Source organism: Chenopodium quinoa, unplaced genomic scaffold (genome assembly GCF_001683475.1).
Source record: "Chenopodium quinoa cultivar QQ74 unplaced genomic scaffold, ASM168347v1, whole genome shotgun sequence".
Taxonomy (NCBI): Eukaryota; Viridiplantae; Streptophyta; class Magnoliopsida; order Caryophyllales; family Amaranthaceae; genus Chenopodium; species Chenopodium quinoa.
This window is the reverse complement of record NW_018743529.1, coordinates 370,440-383,182: the sequence shown is the minus strand read 5'-3', so window position 1 is coordinate 383,182 and position 12,743 is coordinate 370,440. Positions and strand designations below refer to the sequence as shown.

The window sequence follows — 12,743 nt, the reverse complement described above, 5'->3', positions numbered from 1 at the left end:
AGAAGGGTACTATGGCAGCAACTCACATAGCCTGCCACAGCTTCCAACTTTTCATTGTCCTTCACTTGAGAAGACACAACAATAGCTCTTAAAATGGCTAGTGTGGTCAGTGCTACAACCTATGATCAAAGTAAGACAACATAATTGATAATTGCAATGATTTGCACTCAGCAAGGAAAACAAACAAGATGAAGCAACATTTCCAAGTACACTCACAGCTCCACCAAGAGAATGCCCACACAAGATGAGTTTGCGCTTCTTCTTCTGAGCAAGCCTGTACAATCAAGGCCATTCATGTGCTGACACTACACACTAGTACACTATACACAGCACACCCAACACAACTTGCCCAAACAGCCACAGAGTTCACACACCTCGACTAGAATGCCCAGCAAAACACACACACACACACACACACACAAACACACAAAAATACAACCAATTACCAACAAAAACAGCTTAACGCACAACAACTCAACTGCTCCCTAACCACCAAGAGCCACAACACTCAACAACAACTAGCGAACACCACAACCCCGCTCCCTGACTACAAAGACCAACACCATTCACATAACGCCCAAGGCCACAACAAAAATCTGCAGTGCCCTTGCTACTACTAGCAAACAACAACTCTCTAGAGGGCGGCCATAAACATCAACACCACACAACAAAATGCAAAATTTAATCATTATCAACTCAAAAAGGAAATAATATAAGCACAAAAGTAAATATTATAAGCATAAAAGTAAATGACATAATTGAATTGGGCTCATAAAATTGAGTTCTAAATTAGTAATTGAACACTTAAATTACATATCACATTTCACATAAAATACCTAAATAAATAAAATTCCTCCAAGAATTCCAAAATTAACCAAACGTTTAATACAAAAAACAAAGATTACTAGAAGCTTCAAAAGCAGTAGCACCATTGAGTTCAGCATAATTGACCTCCACCATTTCACGAATTGTCAATGAATGTCCAGATGCAAGCCTATCACTACAAAACAACCATTTAATCAATTAAACAAAATTCACTCCAAAATTGCAATCACAATAACAATAAAACATCAAATACAATAATTCCAATCGAATTCCTAGCATACACAAAAAAAAAAAACAAAATATATATATATATATATATATATATATATATATATATATATATATATATATATATATATATATAGAACATAAAATTACCAACACAACAATAAAAAATCAGTTATCTAAATGAGAAACGCAAAAACAAAAATTAATTAAAGAATGATAGCGAAAACCCTAATTTCAAACTTCAAATAATAAGCAAATCTTAAAAACGCACAACTAATCAAATCAAAAAGAAAAAATCAATAACTTACTTGTTCAGATTTAATAGAAGACGAAGATCCAAGAACAAATTAAGGGAATTTGATTTGCGAAGAACAATGAAAAAATTTGCATCAGAGAGTTTAAAGGAAGAGAGAGAGAGCATGAAAAAGAGGCATGAAGAAGAGAGAGAAAGCAAAAAAGAACGGTAGATATGTCTGGGTATAATACAATAATTTACCAAAATGCCATTACTAAGTTAAAAACGCGGACGGCATCTCAGTTGTTGGATCGAATGAATCAAAGGCTCAAATTAGTTCCTAGTTCTCATTATTCACCTTGGTTCTCACATGATCTCAATTATATATATATATAGTGTCTGAGGAGAATAGGTATTTATGTGAGAACACTATTATATCTGAGGACTAATAAAAACCATTAGATCTTACAAGATCTAACTATTGAGATTGATCATATAATAATGGCAAAAATGTAAGTTATAACCTAACAAATCTTCCTAAAAAAAATCAACATCACTGGTTCTTTCTCTCTCCAGAAAAAAGTTACCCACCTTCTTTCTCTCTCCAAAGCTTGAAGGTGGACGGCAATGGGTTGAAGCTTGAAGGATCGCTACTTTCTTCCTCCTCTTGTTCACTCATACATACTTTTGGTTAGTAAATTTTGAATTTTACACTCATAATATTGGTTTTTCGTCATTATTTTCGGATTGAGGGATCTCAATTTAGTATTTTCGTCAAAATTTTCGAATTTAACGTTCTATCTTTCAAATTTTAGTGTTCTAAAAATTTTCGAATTTGAGTGCTCTTAATTTTTGTTATTTGAGTTTGATATTCTAATTTTCGCTAGATTTTTTGAATTGAGTGCTCTCAATTTATTATTTTCGTGAAAATTTTCATATTGGATATTAATTTCTGTTAATTTAAGATAATTTTTACTGAATTTTTTTCATATTGAATGTTCTTATTTTGTAATTTTTTGTCAAATTTTTCAAACTAATTTGATAATTTCAATCGAAGATATGTAAAATGAGCAAACAAAAAAAAATGAGCAAACCTAAATATGCAAAGTAATATAGTAAAAATAAAATAAGCAAACAAAATTAAAATGAGCAAAACATAAATAAGCATCATGAAATTTCCTAGTGAATATTCTTATTTTGTAATTTTTGTAAAATCATTCAAACTTAATGTTACAAACTTAATAATTTCAACCGAAAATATGTAAAATGAGCAAATTGAATGAAAATGAGAAAAACCTTAATATGAAAAATAATATAGTAAAAATAAAATGAGCCGAGAAAAAAACAACCCCAAACCGAAAAAAAAGTAAATAAATAAATAAAAATAATAATAAAAATAAAAACAAAAAAAAACAAAAAAAAAAAACCATTGAACATCATATTGTATAAAATGAAATAATCGAATAACACCAAAGAATTTGATGAAGAAATTGATAAACTTACAACAATTTGTTTATTAATTTTGCCAATTTGATAAAAAAAAAAATAAATAAATAAATAATTAAAAAAATAAGGTGTTTTACCTGCTCATATTAAAATGGGGGGAGCGAGAAAGTGTGAGATAGCTAAGAGAATCTTAGATAGATGAATTAATTAGTACTACGGGAAGAAGAAGAATTAGCAACAATTCTTTGCTCATTTATCAAATGAACAAACAATTCTTTACTCATTTGTTAAATGAGCAAACAATTCTTTGTTCATTTATCAAATGAGCAAACAATTCTTTGCTCATGTATCAAATGAACTATATTCTTTGCTTATTTATCAAATGAACAAACAGTGTTTTGCTCATTTATCAAGTTTCAAATAATTATTTGCTACTTTATCAAATGAACAAACAATTTTTTGTTCATTTATCAAATGAGCAAATAATTTTTTGCTCATTTATCAAATGAGCAATAATTCCTTACTAAATAAGTCTTTGCTCATTTATCAAATGAGCACCAATTCTTTGCTCATTTATCAAATGAGCAAATAATTTTTTACTCATTTATCAAATGATCAAATAATTCTTTGTTAATTTATCAAATGAACAAACAATTATTTTCTCATTTATCTAATGAGCAACCATTCTTTGTTCATTTATCAATTGAGCAACATAGGGTAAAAAAATTTGAACATGAAAAATGATTTAAAACATATATTTGGAGCTTACACAGAACATATTCAATAAATTTTAGAACATATGCAAAAAAATATTTATAACATATGATAAAACCTATTAGCTCAATTGGTAGACCACTATGCAAATGCATAGAGGATGTAGGTTCAATTCCTACATAGGTTATCTCTATAAATAACTACAAAAAAATAAACTAAAAAATAAAGAAAATCAAATTAGCACTAAATTTTATGTGCAAAAAAGGGCCTTGAAATGATTAATAACTATAGAAACTTTGTTACAACTAAACTCTGATACAAACGCTTGTCTCCACATTATACAAATGAACCTACGTGAGATTTGAACCCATATCTTTTGTGCATTAGCACAATGCTCTACATGTTGAGCTAGTAAGTTAATGTAAATAAAACATTCTATGAAATGAGCAAAAATATTTTTCTCACCTATGAAATGAGCAAACGTATTTTGCTCATCTATGAAATGAGCAACATTGTTTTGCTCTTTTGCGTCAATTGGCTAATAAGAGCAGTATTATTTACTCATTTTAAGAAAAGATTAATCATAAAAATGAAATTTACATATTGAACAAACACGAAAACTAGGTCGTTGAATAGATATGGAGGTACAAGCCATTTAGATTGACCAGTACCAGTTTAATATCGAAGATATAAACTAGTAAAATTTTGATTCCAGTACAACTTTGATTCCATTTTACTATGGTGCTTAGCATTCATACATTTTGCGGCGCATAATTAACAAATAATACCTTAGAAAACCCTAATTATATATTATAAAGGAGATTTTAGTTCAAGTATTGCAAGTCCTCTCTACTCATCTGTGAAATGAGCAAAAAACTTTGCTCATCTATGAAATGAGCAAAAATATTTTGCTCATCTATGAAATGAGCAACATTGTTTTGCTCTTTTGCGTCAATTGGCTAATAAGAATAATATTATTTACTCATTTTAGGAAAAGGGTAATCATAAGTAAAAAAAAAATGATTCGAACTATAACATCCTATTTTATTCATCCAATTGAGTACAATTTTAAATGTTTTAAGCTAGAAGCCTATGTAGGATTTGAACCTACACCTTCTATGCGTTGTAGGAACATAGTGCTCGATCAATTGAGCTAATAGGCTAAAAATTTACCAACAACACACCAATGTAGGAACTAGAAAATGCTTGGCAGTAAAGGTAAAAGTGAATAGAATATTATTTATAGTGGATGTCTTGACAATCTATGAAGGTATGGAATATGGCAGATCAAGAAGGAATGCATTTGATTGAGCAATAGCAAGAGGTGATAGAGGTTAATTCTGCATCGAAATCATTGAGGTCTAACCGTAAATATCATTCACTTGATCATTCATTACGTGTTATTACACTAAGGTAAAGTCATTAGAAAATCTATCTCATATCTAGCAACATGTCTAATAGCTTATAATTTATTTTTGGAGCGTTGCCTAAGAAAATGCATGCATGAGATTGGAGGGTAGTGGAAGTAATTGTGATTATGAAGATATGGTTTTCGGGTACTTGTAATTTTTCATTTTGATAGATAATTGTAATTTGTAATATGATTATATTGATCTAGGTAAAATGTAGTGTATGGCCTTTAAAAATGTCAACGCCTTGTAAGTCATGTAGTAATGATAGTTTTCTTTCACTTATTCCATGACAAAATCAAAGTATGACTTCCTAGAATCTTAAGATTACAAAATGTGAGAAGGCTTGACGTTATAATTGATAGTACTTATCAAGAAATATCAAATATATCATATGAGAGTAGAATGCAAGAAATAATAAAAGCTAAATCTAAAGACCAATTGAAGTTCATCAGACAATTGGTGTACACGTCAACAAAACATGAGGTGAAACACAAATTAAAGACAATGTCAAGGCTTATAATTTGTTATTTGAGTATAGTATAAAGAGAATGTGACATACCTTGCTACACATTAGGAAGTCCAACAAATACGAGGAAGCCAAAGTCCAATAATCACTTAAGAATTTCAAACGCTCATAATGTCAGCTGAATCTAGATTAATGTCCAAAGCTACAATATGCAATTCAGATCAAGAATAGCAACCTATGCAAATTATGATTACCCCTCAGACTAAATGATATGTATTTAGTTAATTAGAACTCAAACATATGTAACATCATATTAAAGACTTTTATCAAACACTTGGTGTGCACATTACATTCCCTTAATTAGAACTCAATTTTTACTACCTTAAAACACAAAGCATTTACACTGCATTATTTAACAAGTAACTAGCAAACATCAAAACATTATATGTCCAAAAAATAAACAAAATTACATGAAATAATTGAGCAAAAACGAACTTACATGTCCACAAACAAGCAAAATCAGAAAATTTTCATCAAAATTATCGACACAAACACAAAATTCATAAAATTTGATGATAAAATTGAAAAAATTGAACACAAAGTGATAAACTAAGCCGAAAAAATCGAACACAAATTGAACAAATTAAGCCAAAAAAAATCGACCGCAAATTGAAAAACAGATTTTTCACCAAATACCACTGAGTTATTGCAAAATTCACCATATACCACACAAAATTTTCTAATTCACCATATAGCACTGAGTTTATGTACATTAACACAGAATACCATTTTTTCTAATTGTCGTTAACGTCGTTAGTAATTAAGGTTAATTGTGCCACGTGGCAGCTTGTAATTGGTTCTTATTAATATTATTTAATTACTTAAATAAAAAAATAAAAAAAAAAAATAGCCACCTTCTCTCTCTCCTCTGACCAAACACCCAGACCACCACCAACGCCCAAACCCAACTACCCAAAGGCGTGGCAGCCCAGCCACCACCCTGTCTCGATAACCCCCGCCGGCGCGGAATTGGACTTGAACCCCGGTGCCGGTGCCAAAACCATCCAGAACCCCTGCGCCGACGTGGAATCCGACCAGAACCTTGAACCACCGTTCCCGAACCCCTGCGCTCCTCCCCTTCCCTTGAACCACCGTTCCCAAACCCAAAAAACCCATATCTCCCTCGAAAAACCCTCCCCTAATCACCGGCCAGTGCCCAAACCCCTGTCTCCCGTGTCGGCGAACACAAATTCCCCTCCCTCAGTCACTGCCGCCCATTTTAATTGAAAATAACCAACCCAAAACCCTAAACCCCAAAATCGAAACCCTAGATTTTGGTTTTAGGGTTTCGAGGTGGTGATTCAGGGGAGGAGGAGGGTGGAGGTGGCAAGGGTAGGGCCGAATTAGGTTTGCCGGCATTTGGTAGGGGGTTTGGACGGCCGACGGAGGGAGGCTTTTCGAGGGAGGGATGGGGATTTTGATTGAGATGATGGTGATTTTGGGAAAGAGGAAGACGCCGACGGGAGGTTCCAGGTTAGGTTGGCACCGGCGCGGGGTTTAGAGCTGGAAGTGCCAGCGTGGGGAGGCCGGGGGTTGGGGGCATGGTGGGTGGCTGCGTTACAGTGTGGTGGCTGTTTTTCTTTTTTAATTTTTTATTTAAGTAATTAAATAATATTAATAAGAACCAATTACAAGCTGCTACGTGGCACAATTAACTTAATTACTAACGGCGTTAACGACAGTTAGAAAAAATGGCATTCTGTGTTAATGTACATAAACTCAGTGCTATATGGTGAATTAGAAAATTTTGTGTGGTATATGGTGAATTTTGCAATAACTCAGTGGTATTTGGTGAAAAATCCGATTGAAAAATTTAATCTAAGAAAATCGAACACAAATTGAAAAAAAATTAAGCTGTAAAAAAAAAAAAAAAATGAACATTATACATTGAAATAATCTATTAACGTATAAGAATTTGATGATAAATTTGATAAACTTACCATATTTTGATGATGAATTTCCGCCCAAATACATAGGAAAGAGAGAGAGAAAAAGAGAGAGAGGGGGCAGAGAGAGAGAAATAAGTAGCTGAAATTTTTAAATGTAAGCTATGAAATTTACATATATGCCATTATTAAATAGTGAAAATGGACGGTTAGATCTAAGCAAATCAACGGTGTAGATTCGTTCTTATATATTAGAGTGTTCCCACATAAGGGATGTATTCTCACATGATGCACATATGAGACATGTGGCAGTTTTTGATTACTTTATATGGGATGTGTTCTCACAAAAATACAAGCAAACCGTACAACACAAATGTTTAAAAGGTTTCAAAATTTAGACGATGCACTAGAATAACTGGGTGATATATCCCAAACTCTTACAAACACATTATTGCTTTGGTTTCATCTTATATACCACATTTGCAATAAATGGCTGCTACACATTTTGTGAAAGAAAATACAAAATTTTCTTTTGTAGTAAATTTTTCAAATGAAAATATCAATCGTTACTTACGTTCAACTAACACATTAAATCAAAAGTTATTAAGTTATTAACCTAACTTAATTTACCCCTCATTAAAACCCTACCCCACATTTTCTCTCCTCGTTCCCTACCATCACTATTATTCTCTCTTAATTAGAATAAAGTGAAGACAGCAAACTTGTTATTAAGATTACACTAACAAGAGTAACAACTGTCATGTTGGAGGTGACAATAGGTGAAATGGTAGTTTGTCAAATTTATTAGGAAAAATTGTCGCGAATAATCCGATCTTTGCCTCATCTGCCCAAAATAATCCCACAATTCGATTGTTTTTTTAATAATCCGACCTTTATACCTAATCCGCTCAAAATGGTCCCAACCAGTCAAGTAACTTGTAATAGACAAGTTAAATTTAAAATAAACACGTGTCGAACTGTGATTTGTCAAACAAAATTTAAAATAAAATAAAAAAATTTAGAAAAATTGAAATTTTTTTAAAGAAAAAAAATAGTAATTATTTACAAAACCGCCCACCAGCCTAAGCCACCCTTCTCCACCGCCTGACTCCCCTGTCCCGTGGCTCCGGCCTCCCAAACCCCAAACCCCAGCACCAGCGCCGCGACTGATCCCCTTCCCCTAAACCACCAACCCACCTCCCTCCCACACAAAAACCCAAGCAGCGCTTACGCGAGCCATTAAACATCCCCAACCCTCGAAAACCCATTTCCGTAATCTTAATAACAAATTTATTGTCTTCACTTCCATAATCCCCTTCCCCCGGACGGGCCGTACCAATTGTGGCTCTTCTCCCCTTCCGCATCAAGATTTCGGCCTCACTCCCCTTCCCTTGGCTCGAGTTCGACCTTCCTCACCGTCCCTCGCCTATATTTTGGCCTCCCTTACCTTCCTTCTCCCCAATTTCGGCCGCCTAGACCACCCACAATAGCTCCTGTGATAGCGAGGCATCTTGCACCGCGAGCTCTGATCTCACGGTGGTTGGGCTGGGGGAGGGAGTGGCTGGGTGGCTGCCCCATTTTTTTAATTCAATTTTTTTAATTTACAATTTTAGACAAATAATATGGTGACACGTGTACTTTAAACCAAAAATAAATAAATTTACCTATTTATCAGGTAACCGGTCACTTGGGACCATTAGGAGCGAATTGAGTATAAAGGTCGGATTATTAAAAAATAATCAAAAGGTGGAATTATTTTGGGCGGATGAGGCAAAGGTCGGATTATCCCCTAGGCAATTTTTCCAATTTATTATACAATATACTTCCTTCGTTCCCCTAAAATTGCAATACGAGGAGGGCACGCTGATTTTAAAAAAAAAAAGGAGAGATAGAGAAGAATAAAGATAGAAACACATATGATGAGGAGAGAGAAAGAGAGAAAACATGTTTAAATAGAGTAATATTGCAATATTTGTGGAATAGAGGAAATATAATCGTTGCTCTCTTTTTTTTTTTTTTTATTTACTCTCAATCCATGTCATCCATAAACATTCAATTCTTAATAAAAGATGAGTAATATATATGGTTATTTTGACTTTTGGTAACATCAAAATACCCTTCTTTGATTTTTGGTATCAATCTAAATTTTTATTTTATTTTACTACCACAAAAAATCCATAACTATAGATTTTATTATCACTTAGCTATTTTATCTCGTTTTTTGTGCTAAAAAATTTTTTCTTAAGGTTTTAGAGGTTAATTTAGGATTGGCCAAATTAAGCTCGAAATTGACAGAAAAAAAACGTAAAGGTCTCGTCTTGTGTGTTTAGAAATGTATCGATTTGTGTGTCGTTAACGGCTTTAGCTACAAAAATTGTCCAGGTAAGATTTTTGGGGTCCTTTTAGTCCTTAAGGTTCCAAATTGACCTCGAAATTAGAAAAAAAAAATCACGTAAATCCCTCGTTTTGCATGTTTATATCGAAGTGGTACCAAAAGCTATAATTTTGGATTTTTGGTGGTAGCAAAATAAAATAAATTTTAAATAGGTAACAAAAATTAAAGTAGGGTATTTTGGTGATATCAAAAGTCAAAATTTCCTAATATTATAAAAGAAAAAAAAAGTGAGATCATATAACCCTTCCTAAGGCATCACTCGGACCTAAAAGCTAGATTTATTTAGAATGCCTTGTTATGTACGTTGAATTTGAGTTCTTTCTCTCACCCTTTTGAGTTAGTTTCCTTCAATCTAGAAGCATGTAATTTTGCATGTTGAATGTTTAATGATGTGAAACTTTTACTCCATAGGTTTGATGTACGCACGGTTTGGAAGGTTGCAACACTTGCAAGGTCTCAAGTTTGTGAAGCACATATATACACAGAAATTATGTTTGTAGTAAATTAAAAATTAAAAACAAAAGAGAAGTTAAACTTGCTACTGCATAGTCAAACAAGCATCAAAGGACGCCTATCTTGCTAATTGGAGCATCGAATCCAGCACAATTGCATTAAGAACACTAGTCGATCATACAAATTATAGCACAAAATCTAACATGGATCAATTCAACCCGACAACCCGTATCCGAGATCCGCGAAGACCCTATCGTCCAGCTAAGCACCTACACAGATAATGAGGATTAGCTAACCCCCGGGTGAGTCCTGGGATAACCACTACGATGACAAAGTTCGAAAGTATTTAGGAAGAAGAAGAGAAGATGCCGAGAGAGAGAATGAGAGAGAGAGAGAGCATTTATTGTTTTTCTCTAATCTAAGTATTAAATGGCTTATTTATAGTAGATTTTCCTCCCAGGTGGCTGCATACCATGCAAATAACATACATGCCAAGTGTTGGTCGTCCCACGCCACGTGGTGTACGCAGAGTGACCATGGCTCTTGCCGTTATGAGTGAACACCGATATGAGTTTTCTGATCTACATTTGTAACCCGAGCCATTTCCAAAAGGTTTGATGTCGGCACTGTTATGCCCCTTATCGGTATCCTCCCATACAACTAGCCCCCCAAGTGAGGACATCTGTGCAACTGATGTTCTCATTTAATCAGGCTCCACGTTCAACCGATTGTTTGGGTTGCCTTGTGGATGATCTTTATTGGACCACGTTTGGGAGGCTGAAGTTGAAATCTTTTGAGGACATTGGTGGCATTTGAACACAATCATTTCAACCTTAGGAGGCTGAGTTCTCACCTGAACTCAATCATTTCAACTTTAGGAGACTAAGTTCTCATTCGAACTTAATCATTTCAATTTTAGGAGATTAAGTTCTCATTCAAACTCAATCATTTCAACTTTAGGAGATTGGGAGCCAAAAATCTCCGATTTGCCCCAACTAGTAAGACGATACTGCCCTGTGGCCTTACTGTCGAACCGTTATATCCAATTACAGGATATGAAACTTGTCAAATATTGTCTGCCTATCATCATTGCATCAAATTCCTTCATGAATAGAATATATATTTGTTGAACTCCCTCCATCAACCAGAACCCGTTTTATCTCTGCCCCATTTATCAAGAGTATTAGTACCAAAGGATCATCATGAGAAAAGACAATTCCCTTCGCATCTTCTTTTGAGAAGGTGACGCTAGGAATGTCGGAGGTCCGAGGACGGCTTTCAACATCCAGCACATTCACTATATGTCGATGTTAAGACAAGCTTTTTCTGGCACCGCTAATCGTCCCACCATGCACTAGTCCACCGGTAATAACATCAACCACTATGTTCCTCCTAGATGACGGTTGTTTTCTTTCGTCTCCCGATCATTTTACTCTGACCTGTCGCCTATTATTTCTGGTGTCTTGCTGTCGATATTATGTCTGACGGGGGACTATCGGTTGTTGACCTTCCCCATAATGCAAACGGTATTGAGTTAGCTGCCCTTTTCTGATCAGCTCTTCTATGTTATCTTTCAACTGCGTGCAATCTTCAGTGTAATGGCCGACATCACAGTGAAACATGCAACACTTTTTCATATCTCTGCCCTTTTCCTTCATTGGCGTCGGTCTCACCCAGTCTTCCCGATTCTGACTTACCGAGTAAATAGCGGCCTTAGGCGTATTCAATGGAGTAAATGTACTATACCGTGCTGGTGCCTTTGTACCTCTTCCCTCTAGTCGGCTCCCACCCCCTCTCATCGGACCTAGGGTTCTGGGCCTACTACTTCCAGATGTAGTATTGTCATATGGATGCTAGTTTTTCTCTATCGGACAGTTTTGCTAATTGTTTTCAACAGCTCTTCCCCTTTGATGTAATCATGAGCCTTATTAAAGGCCGCTGCTAACGTCGGGAGACTCTTCCGTATTAGATATCGTTTGAATTCACAATTATTGAGGCCACTCATCAACGCCATAACTGCGATTTCTTGTTGTAACTTCGGGATTGTGTTTGCTTCATTGTTGAACCTCCTGATATAGTCCCTTAGAGATTCATCCAATTTTTGCTCAACTGCCATCAGCTCTCCTGACGTCCTGCCCCACAAACATCTTTGTCAGCCTTTCAAAGCTATCAATCGTTCCATTTCCCAAATTGGGAAACCAATCTGAAGCTGCTCCGGTCAAGGTGGTTGGGAAAACCTTGCACCAAACGACATCAAAATTTGTGTATAGGATCATATTCCCTTCATAGGACGTTATGTATCTATTCAGATCACCCCTGCTGTCATACTTGCACATCGGCATTTTAATCTTTTCCATCGGCTGATCAAGAATATCTTGTGTAAACGGTGAGGCCCTTGGTTTCACAACTACACTTGTCGCACCTTGCCTGCACTGTGCGAAGTTCTCTGCCTTTGGGTCCTCGAATTGACAACAGGACTGGAGGATTGTGCCTCTGTCTCCCGATTGGTCGTATGCGTCCTTATCGACGACGCCTCCCGGGATCGATGCCTAGGAGAACGCTTCGCACAGTTGAATTGGCTGTCAAGGTTGACTATCGGCACTTCACCTCCGGTCTGCCCGGT

The 12,743-nt window shown here is 35.1% G+C and overlaps 1 protein-coding gene and 1 long non-coding RNA gene across 2 annotated transcripts; both read right to left on the bottom strand.

Annotated features, from left to right (window-relative positions):
* Positions 1-734: 734 nt before the first annotated feature.
* LOC110740178 lies at positions 735-1,536 on the bottom strand. Its single transcript, XR_002514986.1, has 2 exons — positions 1,362-1,536; positions 735-1,000 (listed from the first exon to the last, which is right to left on the bottom strand). It is a non-coding gene; the product is annotated as an uncharacterized LOC110740178 (long non-coding RNA).
* Positions 1,537-11,984: 10,448 nt separating this feature from the next.
* LOC110740188 lies at positions 11,985-12,462 on the bottom strand. The gene is made up of 2 exons (XM_021920665.1): positions 12,320-12,462; positions 11,985-12,252 (listed from the first exon to the last, which is right to left on the bottom strand). The coding sequence occupies exons 1-2, from the start codon at positions 12,460-12,462 to the stop codon at positions 11,985-11,987; spliced, it is 411 nt and encodes a 136-aa protein (XP_021776357.1).
* Positions 12,463-12,743: the final 281 nt, after the last annotated feature.